At 44.3% G+C, this 27,411-nt stretch overlaps 1 protein-coding gene across 8 annotated transcripts in view; it reads left to right on the forward strand.

The window, feature by feature from the left end:
• CSPP1 (centrosome and spindle pole associated protein 1) overlaps positions 1-27,411 on the forward strand; it is a 129,747-nt gene that overhangs the window by 18,378 nt on the left and 83,958 nt on the right. For 6 of the 8 annotated variants that reach the window (XM_073631765.1, XM_073631766.1, XM_073631771.1 and 3 more), the window contains exons 3-6: positions 4,836-4,950; positions 6,534-6,637; positions 11,468-11,491; positions 23,675-23,755. In XM_073631765.1, coding sequence (XP_073487866.1) covers positions 4,836-4,950; positions 6,534-6,637; positions 11,468-11,491; positions 23,675-23,755 — 324 coding nt within the window. The remainder of the gene's footprint in view (positions 1-4,835; positions 4,951-6,533; positions 6,638-11,467; positions 11,492-23,674; positions 23,756-27,411) is intronic. The other 2 variants (XM_073631768.1, XM_073631772.1) reach the window with 1 other exon arrangement.

A 27,411-nucleotide genomic window follows, 5' to 3' on the forward strand; every position in this document is an offset into this window, starting at 1 on the left:
GGGAAATCTCCGCAACGGGACACAGATGGTGAAAAAGCTGACGGAGGTTATAACCTTCCATTACTCTATCCAAAATGAAAGTTTTGCCTATCATTCTACTTTAAAGCTGACTTTCAGTCCATTTTTTTCAACTTTCCATCTATTAAATCTTCTGCCCTTGTTTTAACTTTTGATAGTAAAACATTTTTTTCTGCCAGTAAATACCGTATACAGCCCACTTCCTGTTTCTTGTCTGGTCATTAGCCTAGGCTTATGACATCATGTACAGCTCTGTCTCTCACTCTTGTGAGAGTTTGCCAGGAAGGGAGGGGGGATGAGTCACAAGAGGGCCAATAAAAGCTGCAGAGCTGCCTCTTTCTGTCTGTGTAAATCCAGGAAGTGAACAGGCAGCAGCTTCAGCTGTCCACAGTTAAAATGGCTGCAGCCAGACTTGGTGAAGGAAGATTTCTGCAGCATATTTTGCAAGTACAGAATCACAGTATATATAAAATAATATGCAAAGTGGTTGAAGGGAAGCTTTAGAATGGCAAAGATATTTTTTATTACAAATGTAATGTAATTATGTGAGCAGACTGCGGTTCCTCTTTAAGAAAAGGAGCTGGCAAATCAATGTTTCCAGCAGGATACAGAAAAAAAAGAAAAGTTTGGAGGTATGATGCAATGATACCAGCCAATAATTAAATTTAGATAGTTTGACCCTATCAGAACAGTCCTTTTCATTACAAGTTATATTTGAATTCTACCAGCCCATTTGTTTTAAATGGGGAGAAATGTGAGTATACACGAGCGTGGCTGTGCTCGATTTATAAAATTGTTCAATCTAAACTCTAGGCAAAAACCGTGCCGTGTTCCCGTGCAATACTATTTTTCAGCCTATTCATTTGCAACGGCTGCAAATCGCATCAGAATGCAGAAATGGTAGTGCATGAACTACATTTAAAAATGTGCCATAACAAATTACATTGTGCTGCGGTACCATGCGTTTTTGCATTTGGGGTGCCGTTGGTACATTGGCATTGGTACATTGGCACACAGCAGGTCGGATGGGCAGAGCTCAGTGCAGGAAAGGCACACGGAATTTACCTTTCCCGCACTGTGTTCTTGGTGTGAGTCGCCCTTAGTTAGTAACATTGTTTTGTGTACTGAATGCAGAGCAGCAACATACTCAGTGAAAGTACATTGCATAACAGGATTGCAACACTTATTTGTCTGAGGGATAATCAGCTAACAGCATTATGATGCAAAATAGAAACTCATTGAAACATTTTATGTCCAAAGACTATCAGTATAAGTTTTGTTTATCATACAGAGCATGCTATACATGTGTTATCCTGCCAAGATATTGACATTTATATTACGCTATGTATTTTTCCTTTCAGCCTTGTGCTCTCCCCCTTGCTTTTGTTTTATCCACCTAGAGAGGGGTAGGCAACCTTAAAGAGGTGGAGATCAACCTGAACAACATGGGAGAAGTTAAAGATCACTAGGCAGAGTGTCGCCTCCTCACACCAGTTTTAAACCTGTAATTGCTGTACTATGGTGTCTTAATCGCGTGCATTGCACAGCAATCATGGGTTTAAATCGCGTGGTGAGAAGGCAACATATCTCCTCCTCACCATCTGGCAGTGCTTGCTGCACTTGTCAATGAGCCCTTAGTTGCATTCAGCAGGGGCACTTTTAGGGCTCGTTCACATGTAAAACCCTGCAGATGATTTGCAGTTTTACTGCCCCAATCCCTACCCCCTTTAGCTGCTGAGGCAGCAGCCAAAGGTGTACACATGCCGCAACAGGAATTAAGCCCCCTGCTGCTTTTGGTGCATGCTACTGCCTGCCAATCATGACCAATTCAAGTAAATGGAGCCACTCCGCATGGGACAGGAGCCAGCACTACAGAAAAAGCATTGGCTTTTGCTCCCTACTACAGCTCCATCTTTACTTTTTATGCTTTTTTGATGCAGGAAAAAACAGACTGCATGTGGTGTGAACTGGCCCTACAGAGAAACACTGTTGTAGCCTTGAAGTGGTTGTACATTGAATGCATACACTGGGTTGGTTTTCATTATATGACCATGCTTGTCATCACACCTGTTTGCTATCTGACCTCACAATACTGCTAAATGAAAAGAAAATTAAGTTGACCATGGCAGTTTTCAATTATGTTGGTTTTCTAACCTAGCCTAGAAGGAAATGACAGCTGGAACTGGTAACTATGGGTGTATGCGTCTTCATTTCATGCAGTTTTTACAGATTAAGTTGTGTGCCAGGAATCCGCTTTTAGGCTCGATTCACATCTATGCATTTTGCTTTTGAGCATTTCTGCAGTGCTTTCTGCGTTTTTGTAACCACAATTTTGGCGCGATTTGCGTCCTCTTTTTTTTTTTTTTTTTAACATTCACTGTATATAGCTGGTTGCTAGGAGCAGGCCGGGAAGCAGTCGGCACCTCCTTGGCAACAGATAAGTCATCAGCTGTCAGCGGGCTTCCCCGCTGACAGCTGAATATAAAAAAATTAATTGCCGGCTAAAATCCTTCGGTCTGATATAGATTTGGAGGGGACACCCCCACACCAAAATTTAAAAAGAAAATGACGTGGGGTCCCCCCCCAAAAAAAAATCCATACCAGACCCTTATCCGAGCATGCAGCCCGGCAGGTCAGGAAAGGGAGGGGACGAGCGAGCGGCTCCCCCCATCCTGAACCATACCAGACCACATGCCCTCAACTAGGGTTATCCCGATACCGATACTGAGGCATTTGCGAGAGTACTTGTACTCGCACAAATGCTCCCGATGCCAGATCCGATACCTGGGAGAGGAATAAAGCGACTCGGCGCAACCGGAAGTGACGCTCCGTGTTGATGTAATCGCTTGGACATCCCGACGCCCATCTTGATACACCCTGCACTCGGCTGCAGTAAGCCAGCAGCAGACATCGTATTACACCCAGCCCTTATAGTTCGTGCTGGGTGTAACAAGATTGCCGCTGCTGCTTTTAATCCGGCCGAGTGCAAGGAGTACAAAGATGGGCGTTGCAGCAGCCTTTCCTCATGGCATGACAGTGTCACTACACCTGCCCATCAGTGCCCATAAAAGCTACCTATCAGTGCCCAATGCCCATAAGTGCCACCTGTCAGTGCCAGCGTCACCTGTCAGTGCCCGCCATCAGTGCCATCTGTCAGTGCCCGCCATCAGTGCCATCTGTCAGTGCTGCATATCAGTGCTACCTAATCCTATCAGTGTTCATCAGTGCCACCTAATCTGTATTGTGCTTTGAAAACTGTCACATACAATTAAAAAAAAGTATCGGTAATCGGTACCCGCGAGTACTTGAAAAAAAGTATCGGTACTTGTACTCGGTCTTAAAAAAGTGGTATCGGGACAACCCTACCCTCAACATGGGGGGGTGGGTGCTTTTGCTTATCGGAATTTGGAATCCCCCTTTAATGAGGTGGGCCCCCAGATCCCGCCCCCCATGTGAATGGGTATCGGGTACATAGTACCCATACGCGCTTCACAAGGGGCGGTTTCTCCAGGTGATGTCATCAGATGGCCACGCCCCATGGCTACATAAGAGATGTCAGACAGCGGGGGACGTAACAATGGAGGAAGACAGCCAGCATCAGGACAAGAGCAAAATCTTTTGTTTTTAGTGGGTAACCAGCAGGAAGGAAGAAGACAGCGGCACGGGAGAAGACCGCTACGGGGGAGACGGCAGCAGAAAAAGACAGTTCGGAGAGAAGATAGAGCAATTTTTTTAAATAAAGGACTTGTCAAAAACCAGCTCTTGATTTTTTTTATTTATTTATTTATTTTTTTCATTTCATTGCTTTTTTGGTGAATGGGTAGGGGTACGATGTATCCGATACCCATTCACATGGGGGGGTGGGATCTGGGGCCCCCTTGTTATCTGGGGGCTTTCAGATTCCGATAAGCTCCCCGCCCGCAGACCCTGAAATGACTGGCCTGGGCTGTCGGAAAGAGGCCCTTGTCCCCATCAACATGGGGGCAAAGTGCTTTGGGGTGGGGTCAGAGCACCCACCCTTCCATGTTTAGGGCATGCGGTCTAGTATGGTTCAGGAGGGTGGCGGGGGCTCCCTTTCCTGACCTGCCGGACTGCATGCTCGGATAAGAGTCTGGTATGGACTTTGGGGGGACCCCACGCCATTTTTTTTTTTATTTGTGGCGTGGGGGCGGCCCCTCCACATCCATACCAGACCGTAGGGCCTGGTATGGACTGGGGGGGGGGACCCCACGCGTATTTTTCATGATTTTTTATTTATTTATTTTTTTTAACCGGCAATTTTTTATCTTTTACATTCAGCTGTCGGTGGAAAAGCCCGCTGACAGCTGATGACTCATCCGTTGCTAAGGACGCGGCAGCCGGCTTCCCGACCCACTCCTTAGCATTCAGCTATATACAGTAAATGTTAAAAAACAAAATATGCAAAATCACGGTAAAAACACAGTACTTATGTTTTGGATGCGGATCCATTGAATTCTATTACATGCAAAACGCTGCATTTTGCAGGAAAAAAGTTCCCGACCCTTTCCAAAAACGCAGAGGCCCAAAAATGCATTGATGTGAACATGTTCCATAGGAACCCATGTTAAAAAAATTCCCTGCATTTCTGAAAGATGAAAAAAGCATAAAAAAACACATTAGTGTGAATCAAGCCTTATTCAGTTTGTATTTTTTGTACTATGATTTTGAAATAACAAAAAGTAAATGAAAAAATATGTTATTTTTTTTTTTTATTATAGTATGAAACTATACTAATTAAAAGTTGCTTGTGCTGTTTTAAAAACATGCTATTTGAAAAATGTTCTTGTATGTTTTAGAGCAAGAGGTTTGAGAATACACATGATGGAGAAAGACCAAGGGCCTACGCTTCTAAAGAAAACATTCCCCCAAACAGACAGTTGCAGAAAGAAACTGCTCCAGTAAAACAGTCAGGTATGATCCAGAATGCTCTAGGAATTGTTGTATTTGACATCTATAGATTCTACTTCCCTAGCATTTAGTTTAAAGTATAACTAAAACAAAACTTTTTCTTTTTTAGTTTTGGATAGAGTGGAGAGGTATTAGAACGCGTGTCAGTTTTTATTGCTGTCTGTTCCCGTTAAGGAGATCCCCTTCTCTATTTGTTCTGTTTACCATTATCACTGAAAGTGAAAGTAAAAGAAAATCACAAATGTTGGTTGTCCTTACAAATGTAATAGAGGGGAAATCTTCCAATGGGGACACTAGTTGTGGTGACCTGGGGCTCCCAAAAAAATTTCATTAATTTGCAGGGATTTCCTACCACTTCCTAGTTGGCTATGGCACAGGAAATAAAAGGAAATCTCCAAAATGGGGCAAAAAATAAATCTGACAGGGGTTATAACCCTTCCTTGCTCTGTCTAAAATGAAAAAAAGAAAGTGTTGCCTATAGTTCTACTTTAATACTACAATTGATTCATCCAGTGCCATATTGTCTTTGCTTAAAGTGGAAGTAAACTGACCTCTCATTCCTTGCTGGCACCAACATTTTCACCCAGTCAGCCATCTTAATTGGCCAGACCAGAATGAGGCATGCGCACTGGAGTTTATTCATTCCAGCACTGAGGTATGCAGAGAATATTCTCTGAGCTACTATCAGTGTACATTCTAAAGATGATTGAGAATAGACAGGTCAATTTGTTTTACTGCAGAAGAGACATAACATGATCAGAAAAAAAAACAAAACTTGCCACCGCCCTCATATATAGCTGGCTATCGCAGTAAGCGGCATTGGGAGGCTAAAACAGGTAACAACAAAGCCTGGGGAATGCCCAGGAAAAAACCTAAGCCTACTTACCAACCAGTTTGCAGACAACCGAATTAACTTGTCTAACAGTACGCGTTAAAAACAGGGGTTTAGTCCGTACACATTTGCAAACGCATGTGTAAGCCACAGATCCACGTCACGGCACCCTGGTATCTGTGGTTCTAACACTAAAATATGAGTGTCCCCACAGTGGAGGCACATGCATTCTGATGGATAAATGAGGGCAGGTGGACTGAAGGAGAGCCCACCCCTCATTTATCCATCAGAATGCATGTGCCTCTACTGTGGGGACACTCATATTTTAGTGTTAGGACCACAGATACCAGGGTGCCGTGACGTGGCTCTGTGGCTTACGCATGCGTACTAAACCCCTGATTTTAACGCATACTGTTAGACAGGTTAATTCGGGTGTCTGCGAGCTGGTTGGTAAGTAGGCTTGGGTTTTTTCCTGGGCATTCCCCAGGTTTTGTTGTTACATAACATGATCAGAGTAATAGCTAAATGGCACATATGATGCAGAATTGTGTTTTTGACAGAAGCTGATAAAATGCGTAAACTTGGTTACAAATAAAAGGCTTTGAGGAAAGGTGCTCTTCTTTCTGGCTTCTTTCCCATGTCACCTTGAGACTTGGAGACCTCCATGGTAGTACAAACCAGTCTAAAGTTTAATCGGACCATGTAAAGAGAGCATGGACTTCAACTGTTGATGTTTTTGATATTGTTCTTTTAGATGCCGGCTATGGATTGAGTTTGCCTCTTGGAGAGGACTATGAGAGGAAAAAGCATAAACTGAAGGAAGAATTGCGCCAGGACTATCGTAGATACCTCAATCAGGTAAGAGCGAAGATTTGAAAAACTCTTTTTGACTTGATGCCCTTTCTGAAACCAGACTCAAAGCGTTGTCACTCAAGGGAAACTCTGTAGTATTCCTCTCCACTTCTCCCCTGGCAGGTATGTAGAACATTTTATAGGGGGAGGGGGGTGAGGAGTGAAGGAGCTGAGCTATCAAAAGCAGTAATTAGACACGCCCATAAGGTCAAAGAGCTATTACGTGGAAGGAGGACAGGGGGCTGTGAAATTTGACTCTTCCTGGAGTAGTCACATTTTCTAGCAAGTTCAAATACACATTGCAAGTGAATGAAAAGCAATCATTTTTTAAAGCAAAAACACAGTAAGTAAACATTTTAAATACCATAAACATTACAATAATATTGAAGAATGTATCCTCACTGAATGTACAATATTCTTTGTCTCTAACAAAACTCCAAACAGATATTCATTCAAATCCTGAAGTTTGTTTTAAAGGGAGCTGCCAATGCTATTTTTTTTAAGGTGTCTTCTGTAGGACTGTCACCCTTACTAGGGATGAACTCAGGTTTGTTCAGATCCTAGTTTGAACCCCCCTAATCTATTCTGCCAGAAAGCTGTCACTCACTACGGACTGCCAATCATAAGTGGGCGAGCCTTAGCCCACCCTGCAGTCGTATGTATGGAAAAGATGTGTAAATATGTGGCTGCTGGCCAGGGAATGCTCTGGCCGTTTATGATTGATGGTTTGCAGTGACAGTTTCCTGGTGATATAGCAACATAGTGGGCCATTGACCAATTCTATATCAGGTGTCCCAGCATCTAATGTAGGTATGCTTGTTCCAGGACAGTGCTAATCATTTAAGTATAAATATGATGGATCTGTAGCTAGCACCAGGATTTCTGTCTTGACAGTTTACTATTAATATTCTGCTAACTGCCCTAAAGTACACGTAAATATATCTACTACCAAATGGCCCATATTACCTGTCCCCCCCCATCCCATCCCTAAACACCTAGCCAACCTCTCCTCATCGATCCAACACTGTCCCCAGCTGCATCACTGCTCCTTCTCTTACTGCTTTCACAGGACACACTGAGAGCAGTGGGAGCCATAGGCAATTCCTGTGAGTAGGGAGCAAGGGGCATGGCTGAGCCACCTTGTGTGCACTAATGGACACACTCAACCAGGGTGCCCCCTCAACACACCACTAGTTGAGGGAGCACTCAAAAGGACGAGGAGCTGGCAGGGGATACCAGAAGAGGAGTACTTTGTGCAATATTGTTGCACAGAGCAAGTAAGTAGAACATCTTTTTCATTTTAAATAAAAAATATTCCTTTACAATCACTTTATTAAAGCCCTTTAGCATTCTCCTATCTATAATTTTTTTAAATTGAAAAATGAATACCTTTTTATAATTGTTACATGTGGTTAGGCGATTTCAAACTACAGGGGGTCCCCTACTTACGAACGCCCGACTTACGAACGACTCCTACTTACGAACGGGACTCAATGCCGGCTGCTTGTGCTCCCTCGATGGTCCTGGATACCTCCGAGCAGCTATCTTGCCACATTCCACACTGCAGTATTTCATGTACTGCATGGCCAGAAAAGCCCCAGAAGCGCCCGGAACATGCCACATTCCTGCACAGGAGGAAACCGGAACATCTCACATCCCCGCACAGACGGAGGTTACACTTACAAGCAGTGTTCCGACTTACGAACCGAACAGATTTCACTTATGAACAAACCTACAGTCCTTATTGCATTCGTAAGTCGGGATCCCCTGTATTGGTGCTGCTCCTTTCCTTCCTTCCTGGGGGCAGAGATTTCCTGAGGGCTGGCGTAGGAAGCAGGAGGGAAGAAGCTGTAATAGTATTCCTGTCTTCATCTTAGGTCTCACTGTGCGTGGGCTGTGTCTCTGCCTGAGCTCTGACAAAGCTCTTAGCTCAGGCAAAAATACAGAGCATGCATTGTGTTGGGAGGCATTTGACTTGAGAAAAGGATTTGAATATAATGATGCGGCAAAGCTTCCAGGTACTGACCACTGGGGGATCAGCCATTTTTGTAGTGGCTGATCCCAGTTGTCAGCCTGGCACAGGAATAAGGGGTTATTCGTGGGAACAACATGATAAACAGGCAAAAAGTATATAAAATCCAAGGTTGTGAAAACAACAAATATTGTCAATGAACATATTTTGTAGGAAACTTTTAAAGAACGGTTTGTCATTTTAGGCTTGAGACCCTTTATAAATTTGTCTTTATCTTCACACAATGCTTTCCTCAATGGTGATCAGACATGGCATTTTGCGTTTATGCACTGTGAACTGTTCATTCCTTTTTCTCTTTCAATTGTACAGTGCTGCCAAGCTCACGTTTTCTAAAAGTGAAAATTGAAAGGGGAAGTGTTTAGTCAGCTTACACGAAGAGAAGAGCACAGGGAGAATCTTAGCAATGTAGAAGTACCAGTTAATAGTACAGTAAACTCACAGCGGGCATGTTAGTCTGCAAAAGTAAACTGTGATGCCACATCCTGGCTTTGCAGTGTTACAGGTATGTGTTAATCACAAGAGTGGCTAAAAAGGATCTTAGAATATTTTTATGGTAAAAAAGTTTGCATATGTGTGTTTCAGCTGTGAATTTTGCAGTTTGGGTGGAGTTTGCCTTTAGAGTGTAACTAATGCTGACCATACAGCTGGTGTGACCAGCTGCAGCTGTCAGCGGTGGATGTCAGATTTGTACTCTCTACAAACCAATGACCAGGGCCACTGCTGTTTGCATGTAAACCACTCATGTACGTGGTTAGGTGTGAACAGAGCCTCTGTTTCTGCAGAGTTCTGGCCACAGCTAATCGAACAGTTTGTAGTGTATTGCCACCTCTAAATACAGCATACTATACTATGCTATGCCATGTGGCTGTAGGCTTGTTTCGATGGATATTCCAATGGTGTCATCTTTGCAGACTTCTCTTCATGAGTATGCTTTTTCTTAACCTGATGATCCTGCCAGTTTTCAGACTTCTGGTCTTAGGATTACCACGCTTCCTCAGCAGCTTCCTAAGTAGGAGCAACAATGCATGCTTCATGTACACTTCATTGTGCAAGCACTTACAGATCCGATTACACCAGGCAAGACATCATGGGATACTTAAATAAAATAAACCTTTGCACTTGGTTTAATAGTGATCACAGGACTGCTGCTACTAATGTATCCTAAATACTGTACCCAATGCAATACTAAATAAAAAGTGTGACCTGTCCCTTTAAGTGAAAAAAACGTGTACAATTATTTAATTCCAAACAAACAAACATATAGCAGTGCTCATAATTCATAAATGATGAATACAACATGATCCACTCAATTAGAAAATTAAAATACACAAAAAAAAAAAAAAAGTAAAAAAATGTATTTAAAAAGTTCACATAAGCATATATCTGCTATGGATTAAGGGGACCTCACGCCGAAGAAAAAAAAATGGCATGAGGTCCCCTCAATCCATACCAGGCCACATGCCCTCAGCTGCTAAAGTAAATAAAGAAGTGGGGTCACCCAGACGTTACCGGACCCCGTCCCTTTGTGACGTCATTGATCATATATGGATGTGTCCATATATGGTCAGTAATTTCATGAAGGGGCGGGTCACTTGATGGCAACAGATGAGCCACGCCTTTGTTTACTTTAGCCACTGATGGCAGGAGTGGTCAGGTTCAATGGGCGGCAATTTTTTTTTTTTTTTGTTGGTTGGCACCCGTTTTTTGCATTGTGATTGATGTGGACCTACATCGCTGGATGACGTGATAGACAGTGGATGTACATTGGGGAATATTTTTTTCCGGGGCACTGTGTTGTATGTTTATTTTACTTGATGTTTTTACTTGACATACCCAATATTCATTCACATAGGGGGGCTGGGATCTGGGGACCCCCTTGTTAAAGGGGGGCTTCCAAATTTCGATAAGTCAGCCCCACAACCACCGGACCTCGTGCCCTTTTTTAAAACCTTTCCGGCTCTTTTGTTTACATTCTGATGTCAACTGGGAATCTTTTGCTGACAGCAGGGGTGAGTGAGGGGTTAGTCATGCTTGTTAGGGTGCTGGCAGGTGCCACCTCTTTAACAACCAATGACTCATCGCTTCTGCTTTCTTCTCTATATTCCCCTTGCACACTTTCCTGGGTGTTCCTGGCTCATCGGTAGTGGGTGCTGCAGTGACTATCAGCTGGTTACTGGAAATAACTGCTGACAGCAGGAATGAGTCATTGGTTGTTAGGATGCCCGTGGGTGCCGCTTCCTAACAACCAATGCAAACATGGATCGTTGTTCATTTACATCCATCTAGGTCCCCTTCTGTTTTTTAAACAGAAAAAGAGGCTTGTTCTGTTTAAAAAAACTGAACCAATTGGACACGGATGTAAAATGATAACAGATGATCATTCATTTACATCTGTTTGACTATAGAAATGTATTGCTGTTCGTCTTTCAGCTGTTGACAGACGGAACACCAGTGTGAAAGAGATCTAATAGTAAATGTATCCCTCAAATTTTTTTTTCTGAGTATCCATTACTGTGTTTGAACACATTTGCATACATTAAGCAAGTATAAAACCCAAAAGGGGGAAAAAATAACTTATTTGTAAATAAAAACACATTTAAGGAATAGTGTTGCAGACTATCAAATTGCATCTGTGGTTTTATTCTCATTCAGTTTAGAAAAACAAACAATGAATGTCCTTATTGATGTGGTCCTCGCCATTCTTTTTGTTCCATGTTCTAATAATCATGCCTATTTGTTTACATATGTTGTAGTAAAGTAAAGGCATTATCATGTAATAGTGTGCTGTGTTTCCTGACTTCCAGGAAAATGCTCACGTCAAAAGAAAGGTAGGAGGCCTGGGTTCTGTTTTGCCCAACAACTGCTTGTGTGGATGGAATAATCAGAATCCTGTATTTTCCTGCTAACCAATCCCTCTTTAGTAGAACTGCTCTGCATTTGATTGGTTTTGCTGCCTAGCTTAAAAATGACCAAAACTGCATTTGTTTCTAGATGACCTTTTTTTGTTGTATGCAAGAAAATTTTGCAGCTGCTTATATATTAACTAGTATCCATCAATTACATGTATCTTGCTTCAGATCTTTAGTTGCATTTGAGCTCACTCTTATGTGTACTTAGTGGCATTGTTAAGTCTTGTAGCTGCATGAGGGAATCTGTACACTGCTTGCCTGCTCGCACCCCTTTTATGATTTCTGAGCATGTATAATTTCTGTTATGTTTCATGTGAGCGTTCAGCTTGGCTCACATATGAGCCTCACAGCAGGGGTGCGGTGAATTGTGGTTCACCGTTCAGGTCCAATTTCAGCCCGTAGTTTGGGCTGAATTCGGACCTGAAACGGACCAAAAGACGTTTTTGTACAAATCGCACCGGACCGGCTGCAGAGGTATGTGAACTGGCTCCATAGCTGGTCAAAATCTCCTGCTATTGCGAATTGGATATGGAGAAACCGCATCCAGTTCACAATGTTGTGAACCCAGCCTAAAGTGTCTGTCCACCCAAAACTGAATTTTTTTTGGTTTTATAATGCTGGGCTTAGTATACCACTTTCTTCTTATATCTCTTGGCAATTAATTATTAAACGTTTCAGCATCTACCAGTTACTGAAAAAACAGCTTTTATTTGACCCTTTAATTGCTAAGGATTGAACATCAATAAATTAGTGAATATTTTTGTTGATGTTTTGATAAATTATGTAATTGAATAATGAAAGGTGCATGAACTGAAGATTTGGTCATTAAAAAACAACTTTTTTTATATCAGGTTTAAAATAGAACTGGTGCACAGCTATACAATTTATACAAATATAATAAGTGACTGCTAATAGAATTGTATTTTAATAGCAATGAGCAAACATGGACATAATCTTAAGGCCCCTTTCACACTTATACGACTTGTCCCACGATTTTGTACTGCAAAATCGTATGACAAGTCATTCTCCATGATTTTCGATGACTAACATTCATATTGGCACGACTTTAAGTCGTGCCGACTTGAAAGTAGCCCCTGCACTACTTTGGTCCAACTTCTATGCGAGTTGTACTCCATAGACCTCAATGTTAAACCCTCAAGTAGTATGCAAATCGTACCTGAATAATATAGACACGATTTCAGTATGACTTTGTTCAGTACGACTTTGTCAGAACAAGCCTCACGCCATGTACAGTACCTGACCGCAAGATTGTGTTTCTCGCCGACAGGGTACTGTGCATGTCGCGCTGGCTTGCTGATTGGGAAAGGAAAACTTTTTTTTCCTTTCGCGATGAGCGACAGGCAGTGCTGACAGCTGTCTGGTATGAATCATGAGGGGGAACACCGTGCCAAGTTTTAAATGAAAAAAACGGCGTGGGTTCCCCCACAGGGGCATACCAGGCCCTTATGTCTGGTATGGATATTAGGGGGAACCCCCTATGCCGAAAAATTGGCGTGGGGGTCCCCCCCAAAATCCATACCAGACCCTTATCCGAGCACGCAGCCCAGCCATCAGGGGTGGGGACGAGCAAGCGGCTCCCCCCTCCTGAACCATACCAGGCCGCATGCCCTCAACATGGGGGGGTGGGTGCTTTGGGGCAGGAGGGCGCCCTGCGGGCCCCCTCACCCCAAAGCACATTGTCCCCATGTTGATGAGGACAAGAGCCTCTTCCCGACAACCCGGCCGTTGGTTGTTGGGGTCTGCGGGCGGGGGGCTTATCGGAATCCGGGAGCCCCCTTTAATAAGGGGGCCCCCAGATCCCAGCCCCCCACCCTTTGTGAATGAGTATGGGGTACATTGTACCCCTACCCATTCACCTAGGGAAAAAAGTGTCAATGAAAAAACACAGTACACGGGGTTTTTAAAGTAATTTATTAGGCGGCTCCGGGGTCTTCTTCCAACTTCGGGGGTCTTCTTCCGACTTCCGGCGTCTCCTCCCGGTGTCCTGATCTTCTTCTGCCGGCTCCTCCGCTATCTTCTCCCGCTCTTTTGCTAGCGGGGCCCGGTCTTCTGCGCTGTCTTGTCCCCTCTTCTCTTCTTCCGATGTTGACACGATGCTCTCTCCAGCTGGAATGCTTTCTGAGCGCTCTGTAATGGACTTATATAGGCGGTGATCCCGCCCCCTTATGAGGTCACAGTCCCGGGGCATACTGGGACTGTGCCGTCATAAGGGGGCGTAGTCAACATCACCCGATGACCACGCCCCCTTATGACGGCACAGTCCCAGCATGCCCAGGGACTGTGACGTCCTAAGGGGGCGGGGTCACTGCCTATATAAGTCCATTGCGGAGTGCTCAGAGAGCAATCCAGCTGGAGAGAGTGTCGTGTCAACATCGGAAGAAGAGAAGAGGGGACAAGACAGCGCAGAAGACCGGGCCCCCGCTAGCAAAAGAGCGGGAGAAGAGGCCGAACACCGGGAGAAGAGGCCGGAGAGAGCGGAGAAGTCGAAGAAGACCCCCGAAGTCAGAAGAAGACCCCCGGAGCTGCCTAATAAATTACTTTTAAAACCTGTGTAGTGTGTTTTTTTTATTGACACTTTTTCCCTAAGTGAATGGGTAGGGGTACTATGTACCCCATACTCATTCACATAGGGTAGGGGGCCGGGATCTGGGGGCCCCCTTATTAAAGGGGGCTCCCGGATTCCGATAATCCCTCCGCCCGCAGACCCCGACAACCAACGGCCAATGTTGTCGGGAAGAGGCCCTTGTCCTCATCAACATGGGGACAAGGTGCTTTGGGGTGGGGAGGCCCGCAGGGCGCCCCCCTCCCCCAAAGCACCCACCCCCCCATGTTGAGGGCATGCGGCCTGGTACGCTTCGGGGGGGGGGGGCGTTCGCTCGTCCCCACCCCCTTTCCTGACCAGCCGGGCTGCGTGCTCAGATAAGGGTCTGGAATGGATATTGGGCGTCCCCCGCGCTGATATTTAGAGGTAGGGGTTCCCCTTAAAATCCATACCAGAACGAAGGGCCTGGTATGCCCCTGGGGGGGAACCCAAGCCGGTTTTTTATTTAAAATTTGGTGCGGAGTTCCCCCTCATGATTCATACCAGACAGCTGTCAGCACTGCCTGTCGCTCATCGCGAAAGGAAAAAAAAAGTTTTCCTTTCCCGATCAGCGAGCCAGCTCGGCGCTGGCTCCCGCAACGGGGCTCGCAGGTGTCAAATCTCGCCGATAACAGCAGCGAGATTGACACAATATCACGGTCACCTACTGTATGTTTTCATTTGTTAATGCCAAAGTTGTGGCAAAGTCGTACAAAGTAGTACTGCTCCCAAATCGCGGTAAAATCGCGTGACTTTGAAGTCGTATAAGTGTGAAAGGGGCCTAAAGAGGAATTTCACTCCATACTCACAATTAGCTTATATGTCCTGTTAATTGGTTCTGTGTGAAAATATAAAAAAAACATACTTGCTAATCCATGGAGTTCAGGGTTGTCTTTCTGGCAGCCAAAATTCTGTGTCGCTCTGCTCCTGTGCCACCAATCTCACATGTGTGCAGATGCACAGGGGTCTCTACCTGTTCCCATGGACCTGAGGACAGGAAGTGCTTTGCATGGGTGAAGGTCCACTTTAACTGCATGAACCATTTTGTCATAGCCATGTTCCATTGAAACCTTTTGGAAGACGAGCATCTTTTGAAAATGCAAAACTGTGTTTAGGGCCAACTAGTGCCTCTCAAATGTTTCCATGCTTATAAATTGTACAGAAAAGTGGCTATGATTTATAAATCAGTGAGGATGTTTCATAAATACCCACAGTATTTGGTGGGTTTAAACTGGAAACAGGACACTTCAATAGCCAAATTAATCTCCTTTAAAGTTGCTCAAATGAAGGTTTCTTCAAAAGGTTCCCCTGCAATGAAGACATGAAATAATCACCTCTCCTGTCTTCTGTGCTGGCAATCATTGTTGCATTGAAAAGAGAGGTCGGTCATCTGAAGAATCTTCAGGAACTAACACATCTGGGTTCATCGATTTCCAGGTCGGCTGTTCTCTGTGGTTTGGTTTATTGCAGGACATAGTGGTGACAAAGAGGTCGGCAGGTGGAACCTCTAAGCACAGTAGCAAGGGTCCTGGAAATCAACAATTCTGAAGTGTCTATTTCTGAAGAGTCTTCAGGCTTTAGCGCCCCCCCTGCAGAATATAATGCTATTCATACACAGGGGAGAATAAATGCAGAGGATTAGTTACCACAATCCTAAAACCTTCCACTCTGTCGGTTCCTGTTGTGAGGACCGGTCTCCCAAAGCCTCTTTCTCCTGTTGGTCCCCAAGTGGTCATGTCACCAGCCCTTGCTAAAGTCATCATGTATAATGCATGCCCACCCACATTCTGACACTGGAGAGAAGAGGACCAGAGCATCGACTACCATGGGATGCATTTTATTTTTTGAGAGTCCTGCTTCAAACTGGAAAAAATATCTGTATAAATATATCCTCGGTGGTGATATATAATGCAAGGATTTTCACAAACATTTTTGCATATTCCTATTTTCTCTGTTCTGAAGATAAAATTCAAACTGGTTGATAAATCTGTCTTCATTATAACTACAGCAGTCTTAGTGTATTACTAAGATTTAAACAGTAATGGCATCACCTTCATTTTAGGGCTCTAAGATTATCTCAGCAGAGATTCAATTATTTTCTTTATAAAATGGGACACAGAGCATATTCATATCTATGATAACAGGGTTACGCTGCCACCTTCAGGTGATTGGACACAGATCTTGCACCCTCTTTCTTGTTCATGCTTTGCTACAAAAACTGAAGCCTTACTTATCCAAGATTATGTCTGGGAGGGGAGTTCCTGTCTTGTTTTTTTGCCTGTAGGGGGCGGCATAACCCTAACATCATGGATATGTAGATGATCTATGCCCCATGATGTGCTCTAAGAAAAGGATTTCTTTATCGTACATCACGGGACACAGAGCACCATAATAATGACTATGTGGGTTATACGCTTACCTTTGTTGATTGGACACTGGCAACCAATAGTAAGACGGTTCCTCCCATATAACCCCTCCTATACCAGAAGTACCTCAGTTTTTTCACCAGCGTCTTGAAGGTGATGGTCATGGCTGTTGAAGCTCTTCAAATTTCTTCAAAAAATGTTCCACTGAGGACGTTATAATCGGATCCATTCGGATGGCTTAACAAAGCTAAAGTGGATGGTATCCGAACCTCGGTTCAAGAACGAGGTATTGGTTGTAATGTGTCCTATATAGGCGCTGGACCCTTGTTAAGTTGGTATTCCTGGTCAATCTTGCCCAAGGTAAACCAGACAGGGTGCTTTACAGGTCCATGGGTGTGGACCCCAATACATGGTCCCTGAAGGTCCTTAGAGGCGCTACCCGCCGTGATGGGGGAAGATTGGGCCTGGTAAGACAGGCCCTGCTGCTTGGGATTTGAAATCCTTTGGGATTTTTATATATATATATATATATATATATATATATATATATATATATATATATGAGAGAGAGATGTGTATTTCCCTTTGAAACTGCTGGTAACCTTGAGCCTGTGTCTGGGATTACAGATGGCCCCTTTTGGCGCGCCTTTTTTTTAATACTGGCGTGTGCGCGTGCCCGCCGCGTGCTCGAGTCCCTGGTGTGCGCTGAGTCTGGTGGTCTTGGACACAGTGTTGACAGGTTAAAGGCTGGTTATAGTTTGTGGGGAGTACTCCTTTTCTTCCTCGTGTGTAAGCAATGTCTTCCAGAAAACGAGGTATGGGGAACAAGGCAAGCACAGGGGTAAGAGTACCTCTTTTAAAAACAGGAGACCAACCCCATGCTGATGCAGCCTCAGTTTCTCCTGAAAGACCTGCGGCATCTGGCCTAGCTGAGCCATTACATTTGTCAGGCATAGTGGCCACTACCAATATACCTGCCTCGGCTTATGTTACAAAGGAGGATTTGGCATCTGCCTTAGCAGGCCTTGAGGGCAAAATAGCTGGCATGATTGCCTCTGTAACACAGGGGGGGAGGAAGCGTAATAGATCTCCCTCCCCTGAGCCTGGGCCAAGTGGAGAGTCACTAGAGTGCCAGGACTCTTTTATAGCCAGATGGGTCCAGGTGATCTGGAACCAGAATGGGCAGAGGATTTGGAAGAGGTGGTCATGAAGGACCGAGAGGAAGGAGAGTCTGAAGGATCCTCAGCGGAGGACTCTGGCTCTGAAGAGCCAATTTCAGCCTCCCATTCCCAAAAATTGTTTATCCAATCTCTAATTGAGATGGTACGAATTGGGTTTAAGTTACCCCCCATTCAGGAGTCTGCACTCTCCTGTTCTACTTTGGGATCTTTGCAACCTCAGCAAATTTCCCAAGCGTTCCCTTTGCAACTGTTACTGGAGCAGGTGGTTTACGTGGACTGGGAGCACCCTGACAGGATATACTTACCTCCAAAAAGGTTTTCTATCTTATATCCTATGGAGGAGAGGTTAAGGAAGAAATGGAGCACACCGTTGGTGGACGCTGCCATATCTTCTGTAAACAAAAGTTTGACCTGTCCAGTGGATAATGCCCAGGTATTCAAGGATCCGGCTGATAAAAAGCTAGAGTCCTTATTAAAGGCCTCCTTTTCGGTGGCTGGTGCAGCAGTTCAGCCAGCAGTTGCAGCTATTGGGATTTGCCAATCCCTAAAGGATCGCTTTAAAAGGTTGGTAAGGAACATTCCTTGCCAGGAGGAATCTGCCGAGGAGTTATCTGAGATTCCTCATGCCTTCTGTTTTGCAGTAGACGCATTGAAAGACTCAATCCAACAGATGTCTCGTTTTGCGTTACTGTCGATTCATATGCGCAGAGTCTTGTGGCTAAAGAACTGGTCTGCTGAGACGCCATGTAAAAGGCTACTCGCAGCTTTTCCATTCCATGGAGAGCGCTTGTGTGGTGAGGATCTGGATAAATATATCCAAAAGATCTCTGGAGGAAAGAGTGCCCTGCTCCCTATTAAAAAGAAAGGGAAGCAACTCTCTTATAAAATTCCTAATGCTCCAGGACCTGGTGCTTCATCCCCTAAGCAGTATCGATGGCCTCAGCCGTCTGGGTTTAAAAGACCCCAGGACCCAAAAGACACCCAAGTCCAACTCCAAGTCTACTTTGTGAAGGGGCGCCCCCGCTCTCACGGGTGGGGGACAGGCTTCGGCTGTTTGGGGAGGCCTGGGAAGAACTGGTTCAAGACAGATGGGTCATTTCCACTGTAAAAAACGGTTACAGAATAGAGTTCCGGGAGATCCCCCCGAATCGGTTTCTGTACTCAAGGGTTCCGTCGGATCCAGAGAAAAGAAGATGCCTATTCCTAGCTTTACACCATCTGCTGATGCAGGGAGTAATTGTAAAGGTTCCGCACGAGGAAAGATTCAAGGGGTTTTACTCAAAACTATTTACCGTGCCGAAACCAAATGGGGAAGTAAGGCCCATTTTGGACCTCAAGGCTCTCAACTTCTTTGTAGACGTCCGATCCTTCCGCATGGAGTCGGTTCGTTCAATAATAAAATCCCTGAGAAAGGGAGACTATTTAGCTTCCATAGATATCAAGGACGCGTACCTTCATGTGCCAATCTTCGGTCCACATCAAAGGTTCTTACGCTTCGCTATAGAGGGCAGTCATTTCCAATTTGTGGCACTACCTTTCGGTCTGGCCACGGTCCCCAGGGTTTTCACATAGATTCTGGCCCCGGTGTTGGCGTCCCTAAGGTCTCAGAAAGTCTCCGTAGTAGGATATCTGGACGATCTTCTTCTAAGGGAATGCTCTCACCCCATACTGGTTCAAAACGTGTCAAGAACAGTACAGGTTTTTACAACGCCTAGGTTGGATGCTAAATATGGACAAGTCAGCTCTTTGTCCGACCCAAGCCTTGGTGTATCTGGGTCTGGTCTTGGACACCACCCAAGAAAGGGTGTTTCTTCCTCCCTTAAAGGTTGTCTCCATAGTGGAACTTGTACAGAAGGTGAAAAAAGAACTAACACCTTCTATTCGGCTGTGCATGAGGTTACTAGGCAAAATGGTGTCATCCTTCAGCACAGTGCCATATGCACAGTTCCACTCCAGAGTGTTCCAGAACAGTATTCTAAAGGCCTGGGACAAGTCAGCTCGAACCCTGGATCAGCCTATAGTTCTATCTCCACAGGTTCTATGTAACCTCTCTTGGTGGTTAAGAACCAGCAACCTGAAAAGAGGGAAATCTTTCCCACCGGTAGCCTGGAAGGTCGTAACCATGGACGCCAGTCTTCTCGGTTGGGGAACAGTCCTAGAGGAAGCGTCTGTTCAGGGAATATGGTCACAAACAGAAAGGACCCGGCCCATCAATCTATTGGAGATTCGGGCAGCTCGTCTGGCTCTGCGATTCTGGACATCCAGATTGCGGGGTCTTCCTGTCAGAGTCCAGTCCGACAACTCCACGGTAGTGGCATATATCAACCACGAGGGAGGTACCAGGAGTCGGGCAGCCCAAAGAGAAGTAGATCATATATTGACTTGGGCAGAAAAACATGTGCCGTTTCTGTTGGCAGTGTTTATTCCGGGGGTGGACAATTGGCAGGCGGATTTCCTAAGTCGCCAGAAATTGTTACCAGGGGAATGGTCCCTGCATCCCGAGGTTTTTCTACAGATCTGCCAATACTGGGGGACCCCAGATGTGGATCTGCTGGCATCCAGATTCAATGCCAACCTGGACAGGTTTGTATCCAGGACCAAGGATCCGCTGGCTGTCGGGATAGACGCATTAGTAGTTCCTTGGAATCAGTATTCTCTGATATATGCCTTCCCTCCGATCCAAATTCTGTCGCACTTGCTACGCAGGATACAGGAGGAACGGAAGCCGGTGATCTTAGTGGCTCCTGCGTGGCCCCGGAGATCCTGGTACTCGGAGATTGTGAAGTTGGCAGTAGGGGACCCATTAGTCCTTCCTTGCCGTTCAGACCTGTTGTCTCAAGGGCCCATATTCCATCCTTCTTTACGGTTGCTGAATTTGATGGCCTGGCTATTGAGACCAGACTATTGAAAGACCGTGGTATTATGGGTTCAGTCTTGTCTACTTTGATAAACGCTAGAAAGTCAGTTTCTAGAGCTATCTATTATAGAGTCTGGGAGTCATACATTTCTTGGTGTGAGGAAAGAAAATGGAACCCTCGTAGGTATACGATTGGAAGAGTTCTCACCTTTTTTCAAGCAGGAGTAGACATACAGCTCGCTTTAGGGACAATTAAAGGACAGATTTCGGCCTTATCGTTTTTTTTCCTAAGACCAATTGCATCCCATTCTTTGGTGCGAACCTTTTTCAAGGGAGTAGCACACCTGAGGCCGCCGCTTAAACCAGCTTTATGTCCCTGGGACCTAAATTTGGTACTGTCAGCCTTACAGAGTCAACCCTTTGAACCTATTAGGCACGTTCCTTTTGTCCTATTGACCAGAAAATTCGTTTTTTTGGTGGCTATAACATCGGCTAGAAGGGTGCCAGAATTGGCCGCCCTTTCTTGCAAGGAACCTTTTATGATTCTTCATCAGGACAGAGTGGTCATGCACCCTCGTCCGGATTTTCTACCGAAGGTGGTTTCCAAATTTCATTTGAATCAAGATATCATTTTACCGTCCTTTTTTCCAAACCCTTAGACTAGGGAGGTAAGGTCGCTTCACTCGCTGGATGTGGTGAGGGCGATAAAAGTTTACTTGGAAATGTCAGCTCCCTTTCGGAAGACTGATGCCGCGTACACACGGTCGGACTTTTCGTCTACAAAAGTCCAACGGACGCCGACGGACTAAAGCTGGCTGGTAATCCGATCGTGAGTGGGCTTCTCCGGACTTTCAGCAGACTTTTTCAGCCTCAAATCCGACGGACTTTAGATTTGAAACATGCTTCAAATCTTTACGTCGTAACTACGACGGACCCCGAAATCCGCTCGTCTGTGTGCTAGTCCGACGGACAAAAACCCATGCTAGGGCAGCTATTGGCTACTGGCTATGAACTTCCTTATTTTAGTCCGGTGTACGTCATCACGTACGAATCCGTCGGACTTTTGTGTGGTCGTGTGTAGGCAAGTCCGTTCGTTAGAAAGTCTGCTGCAAGTCCGCCGAAAGTCCGCAGGAAGTCTGTCGGACAGGCTGTCGGACTTTTGTAGACGAAAAGTCCGACCGTGTGTACGCGGCATGACTGTTTTTTTGTCTTGCCTGAGGGTCCTAAAAAAGGACAGCCGGTAACAAGTTCAACTATATCCAGGTGGATTCGTCAGACTATTATCCAGGCGTATGGATTAAAGCACAGGGTTCCACCCCGGGATTTAAAAGCACACTCCACTAGAGGGATTAGTGCATCATGGGCAGTACGCCAACAGGTGTCTATGGATCAGGTTTGCAAAGCGGCCGCTTGGTCTTCAGTCCATACGTTCACCAGGTAGATGTGCGATCTCAAAAAGAGGCTGTTTTTGGCCACAGCGTGTTGCAGGCAGCTTTATAGTCTCAGGCCCGTTGGGCTTAGGAATAATGTGTCCCCCCCCGCCCCCCTCAGGTGCATTGCTTTAGGACATCCCACATAGTCATTATTATGGTGCTTTGTGTCCCGTGATGTACGACAAAGAAAAACGGATTTTTAAAACAGCTTACCTGTAAAATCCTTTTCTTGGAGTACATCACGGGACACAGAGGTCCCTCCCTTCTTTCTGGGATCGTCATTGCTTGCTACAAAACTGAGGTACTTCCGGTATAGGAGGCTTTATATGGGAGGAACCGTCTTACTATTGGTTGCCAGTGTCCAATCACCTAAAGGTAAGCATATAACCCACATAGTCATTATTATGGTGCTCTGTGTCCCGTGATGTACTCCAAGAAAAGGATTTTACAGGTAAGCTGTTTTAAAAATCCGTTTTTTACAGGTAAACCAAAAATCCAGTTTTTGAAGGGCTGTTTGAAATTTTACCTTAGCTCTGTGTAGACTTTTAGAATGCTAAGTGCCAAAAATTTAATTTGTAGAGTTGTTCTGTACATATATAGTTTACAGAATATAAATAATATTACTTTATAGATAAGCCATTGTATTTTCTGCAGTCTTGATGCATAGCAACCTTTGAAATGTAAAGGTATTTTTTATTAAAGGAGTATGCTTATTTATTTATTTTTTGAGTTTCCCTTTTAAATATCAGTTATTTTCAGAAAAATCTATTTTTTAAATGCCCTTTGTTGTAAAAATGGACACCTATTAGAAGCCACTAAATGGATGCATACATGAATTCTATGCATTAAGATAAAAAACCTTTTGTGTGCAGCAGCCTCCCCAACAACCCCTAATTACTTACCTGAGCCCCATCTCTCTCCAGCGATGTCCACAAATGTCTAAGTCGTCACTCCTCCTGACTGGCTGAGACACAGCAGTGGCCCTATTGGCTCCCACGGCTGTCAATCAAAGTCAGTCAGCCAATCAGGGGAGAGAAGGGGTGGGGCCGGGTGGGGGCTCCGTGTCTGAATGGACATGGGGAGCTGTGACTCGGCTCCAGTGCCCCCATAGGAAGCTGCTGACTGTGGGGGCACTGGATAGGAGGGAGGGGCCAGGAGCAGCAAAGAGGGACCCGAGAAGAGGAGGATCCAGGCTGCTCTGTGCAAAACCAACTGCAACAGAAGAGCTAAGTATAACGTGTATTGTGGGTTTTTTTTTTGTTTTTTGTTTTTTTTTTTTTTTTTTTTGTTTTGTAAAGGTTCAGGTTTTAAAAAAAAAATCACTTTAATTTAAAAATGTAAAAGTTTTTATATATATATATATATATATATATATATATATATATATATATATATATATATAACAAAATGTATATTGTTACATACATACTAGTATGGAAACTGGCGGTAGAAAGAAGAGGGTAGGCCAGATTTCCACAAAGTGAAATATGTAGTATGTAAGCCCTATGTTTCAAGAGCACTGAGGATATTGGATGAGAGAAGAGTAAATAGAAAAAGGAGGGGGGGAAATGAAAAGCTATGTTTTTAGTGATTTGCAGGTTGGGTGAAAATAACAGTTTTTGTTTTTATTCTGACCTTTTATCTGTATTATATTTTTGTTTAGAAACACTTGATAAGCACAGGGGAAGTGGACCCAGGCACTCATGGCCTATCTCTTCCTATTGGTGAGAGGCTGTCAGGCAAGGTAAGCCTCCTGTTTGGTTATGCCTCCTTTTGTAATGTATTGACTGTATGTGTTGCTTCAAGAATATTATGAATTTCTTGTGCTTGAAGAATGATATAAGCCGTTTTCCATTAGCAGTCTGCAGTTGTTTATTCTAATTTCAGATAATTCTCAGAAAAATAATTCAGATCCTTGCCTGTCAGCATCCAAGGGGCATGCAGATAAGTTTTCCACTGCTTCTAGAAGCTTAAAAACACTGCAGTACACCACGTTATTCCAGTGATCTCCACTTGCTTTCAAATCCTGTGCTGAGCAGTTGGCTTGCTGCATTCTGAACACAGAAGGTTGGTCGCCTAGAACGTCATTTCCAGTATGACATATATGTTACCGTGGCCATAAAAAACATATATGGAACTCTGGCTCAAAGCCATCACACCATCCTCTGGGGAAAAAGACAACGATCAACAATACTAAACTCTTGCTTTTCGTCCTCCTTATACTCAACAGTTATACCTGTCTGAACCCCATCACCCATCATCTGCTGCTGTTACTGTCATCTTTTAAAACCCAGCCTAATTCTGGTCCAGAGTCGACAAGATTTTGCAGCAGTAATAGTGAAGAAGGAGGAAGTGCACATTTGATCATTATCATATACAATCTCCCTAAAAATCAACTGCAGTGAGACCACAAGCTGTATTGGTGATTAGTCCTTTGGTCTCTGACAGCCATTTCTGGACACAACCTTCTCAGTGTAGTTTCTCTTTAAAGGATATCTAAACTTAAAGTGGTTGTTAACTCAGTACAAAAAAAACTCCCGTCCCCTCTGTAACATAACCTTATGTGTCCCTGTGCCTGTGTTATATAAAAAATATGCCGATCTGTACCTATATCTGAGCCGTCTCCCGACGCTCACATGACTCCTCGGCTCTCTCCTCTGCCCAGCTGCCAGCTCCAGCGGGCGGGGCCAAACACTGCCGCTGACGTCAGCCGGGTAGGAGGAGAGGGGAGAGAGAGCCAAGGAGTCACGTGAGCACCGGGAGATGCTCTGATATAAGGTACAGATCGGCATATTGTTTATATAACACAGGCACAGGGACTGATAGTGTTATGTTACAGATGGGATGGGAGGATTTTTTTTTGTAGTTATGATAGCAGCAGGAGGGGAGGGGGGTGGGCACTGACACAGAGCAGACAGGCAGGGAGGGGGGGGGGGGGGGAGCAGGGCTGCGGGTGACGGAGGCACATAAACTGACCCATAAACTGACCATGTTGTCGGCTCAGCCACGATAAACTGTGGTCAGTTTACAGGGGTAGGGTATAGCCAGGCAGGATCAGCCAGGTTTTTTAGGTGATAGAAGGGGACAAATTACACAGCACAAGCACTGTGCTGTATAACATGCTTTAAGGGAACAGGGTCTGTGTGTTTTTTTTTTTTTGTTCTTTTTTTATTTTAGGGTGACAAAAATTAATATATTGCAGCTTACCAGTACTTAGATGTGGTGATTGCTTTATGCACAACTATCAATCTCCTGCCAGTCCCATACCAGGAAACAGAGAAAGACTTAAATAGTGGGATTTTTAGTGTGCCTTACAGGAAAGACCACAAACCAAAATAAAAAACGATCAAACTTTATTACTATTTTAAAAATATTATAAAAAAATATTAACGGTACATAAATGTGAACTTTCTACCACAACAGTGACACATATAGCAACATGGCTTGAGGATGTCATAGCTCCAAAGTCACATAGTCTTAAATAGGCGTCATGGATCTGCACGTTTTGCCAATAAAAATAGCTTCATCGGGATCCAGTCCCTCTGCTTTCCTATTAATTCTATTTCTATTTTAAACCAAATGAGTTGTTTTACTTGTTAGTGATCATTTGCATTAATTTTAAGTTTTTCTCTGCTCCCTGGTATGGGATTGACAGGAGATAGATAGTTGTGCATTTTGTATGAAAGAGGGATGGTGCCTTATGGAAATATGTGTGTGTTAGTTGGCACTACCCCGATTAATAATGTAAATGGTGATTGCTTTAGTCTTCATTTTTTAGGCTAAGAACAATTTATGAAAGTACAGAAAATGTATTGTAATCTGGACAGAAATTTCAGGGTCCTCTGGAACTTTCAATGGGCTGAACTGAAGCACAAACTTATCTATCTTCTAAGCTTTCCCATGTAAACTGCTTATGGAATTATAATTTAATGGAGATGAATAGTGGAAGATGTGTTTGTAGTTGAAATCAGTTGAGCAGCTTGAGCGAAAACTATTGACCCCTCAATAGATAGAGTGGAGTGAGTAAGCATTTCCACCCAAGGATGGGAAATATGTTATTTTCAGGATTACCAGCTGAATAAGAGGGATGAAAAAAAATAAAACGAATGCACCACATCTACAGCTCACCACACACATTACATTTTTTTGTACAATCCCTTTTAGATATACTAACAACTGTATTGTACAGTGGCCTGCCTAATTGGATACACATTGGTTGAATAATTTAGGTAGGCTTTTTATTATATAGTTTTAGTAAATCTAAAGTTGATTATACAAAAATTTGATAGTCAGATTGTAACTGGTATGGTGACCTTAAAGTTATTGTAGAGTCTCGTTTAAAAAAAAAAAAAATAAATAACATGTTATACTTATCTCCTCTGTGCAGTTGGATTTGCACAGAGCAGCCAGGATCCTCCTCTTCTCGGGTCCCTCTTTGCTGCTCCTGGCCCCTCCCTCCTGTCGAGTGCCCCCACAGTCAGTAACTTTCTATGGGGGTGTTCTGACACAATGTCGAACCCTGCAGAATGTCAAACCATGTCGCTTCCTGTGACGTGGAATCAACTGTTGTAGAAAACCAAGCGCACTGCGCATGTGCACCGTACCATCTGCGCATGCGCGTTGCGTCATTGTGACGTCGGGACACTGCATGTCAAATTCGCCGACCGACTGCCATGTTGCTACACCCTGCACTCGGCCGTACTAAGCCTTCAGTGAGAAGGCGGCAGCGGACATCTTTTTACACCCACCCAAGTCTTGGATTTCACACTTATTTTTAGCACTAAACTGAGCTTATATAGTGAAATACAGTATTTTCCAATCCATCACACTCTTTTCATGTTGAATTTTTAAAGCAGCTGTGTTCTGTCAGATTAGCAAACCTGTCATATTTGCAGGTTTTCCGCTGCTTTTTTCAACATCAAAACAGTGTTGCAGACTTCTAAATACTGTTGCTGGGGAGGCTGCTACACACAAAAGGTTTTTTTTATTTTAATACATTAAGATAAAAAACCTTCTGCCTTTACAACGCCTTTAAAGTGGTTGTAAACCCACTATCCAGAAGAAAAAATAATATCTGCAAGACAAAGGCCTAATGAGCTAGTATGCATAGCATACTAGCTCAGTATGAATTACTTACCTTAGATCAAAGCCCCCACAGCGGGCCTCATACCACGCTCTGGCTGGCGTCATCGCTCCCGGAGTTTCTTCCGGGTATAGTGAGCTCCGGCGCTGTGATTGGCCGGAGCTGCGATTACATCATTCCTGCACATGCGCGTGGGAGCCGCCGGTTATGGCACACTCACTGAAGCAACAGCACATACATGCCGTTGCTTCAGTGCACAGGTTACGCGCAGGTTTAGGAGATATCCGGTATAGCTACAGGTAAGCCTTATTATAGGC

The sequence above is a fragment of the Aquarana catesbeiana genome, linkage group LG05 (genome assembly GCF_042186555.1).
Source record: "Aquarana catesbeiana isolate 2022-GZ linkage group LG05, ASM4218655v1, whole genome shotgun sequence".
Taxonomy (NCBI): Eukaryota; Metazoa; Chordata; class Amphibia; order Anura; family Ranidae; genus Aquarana; species Aquarana catesbeiana.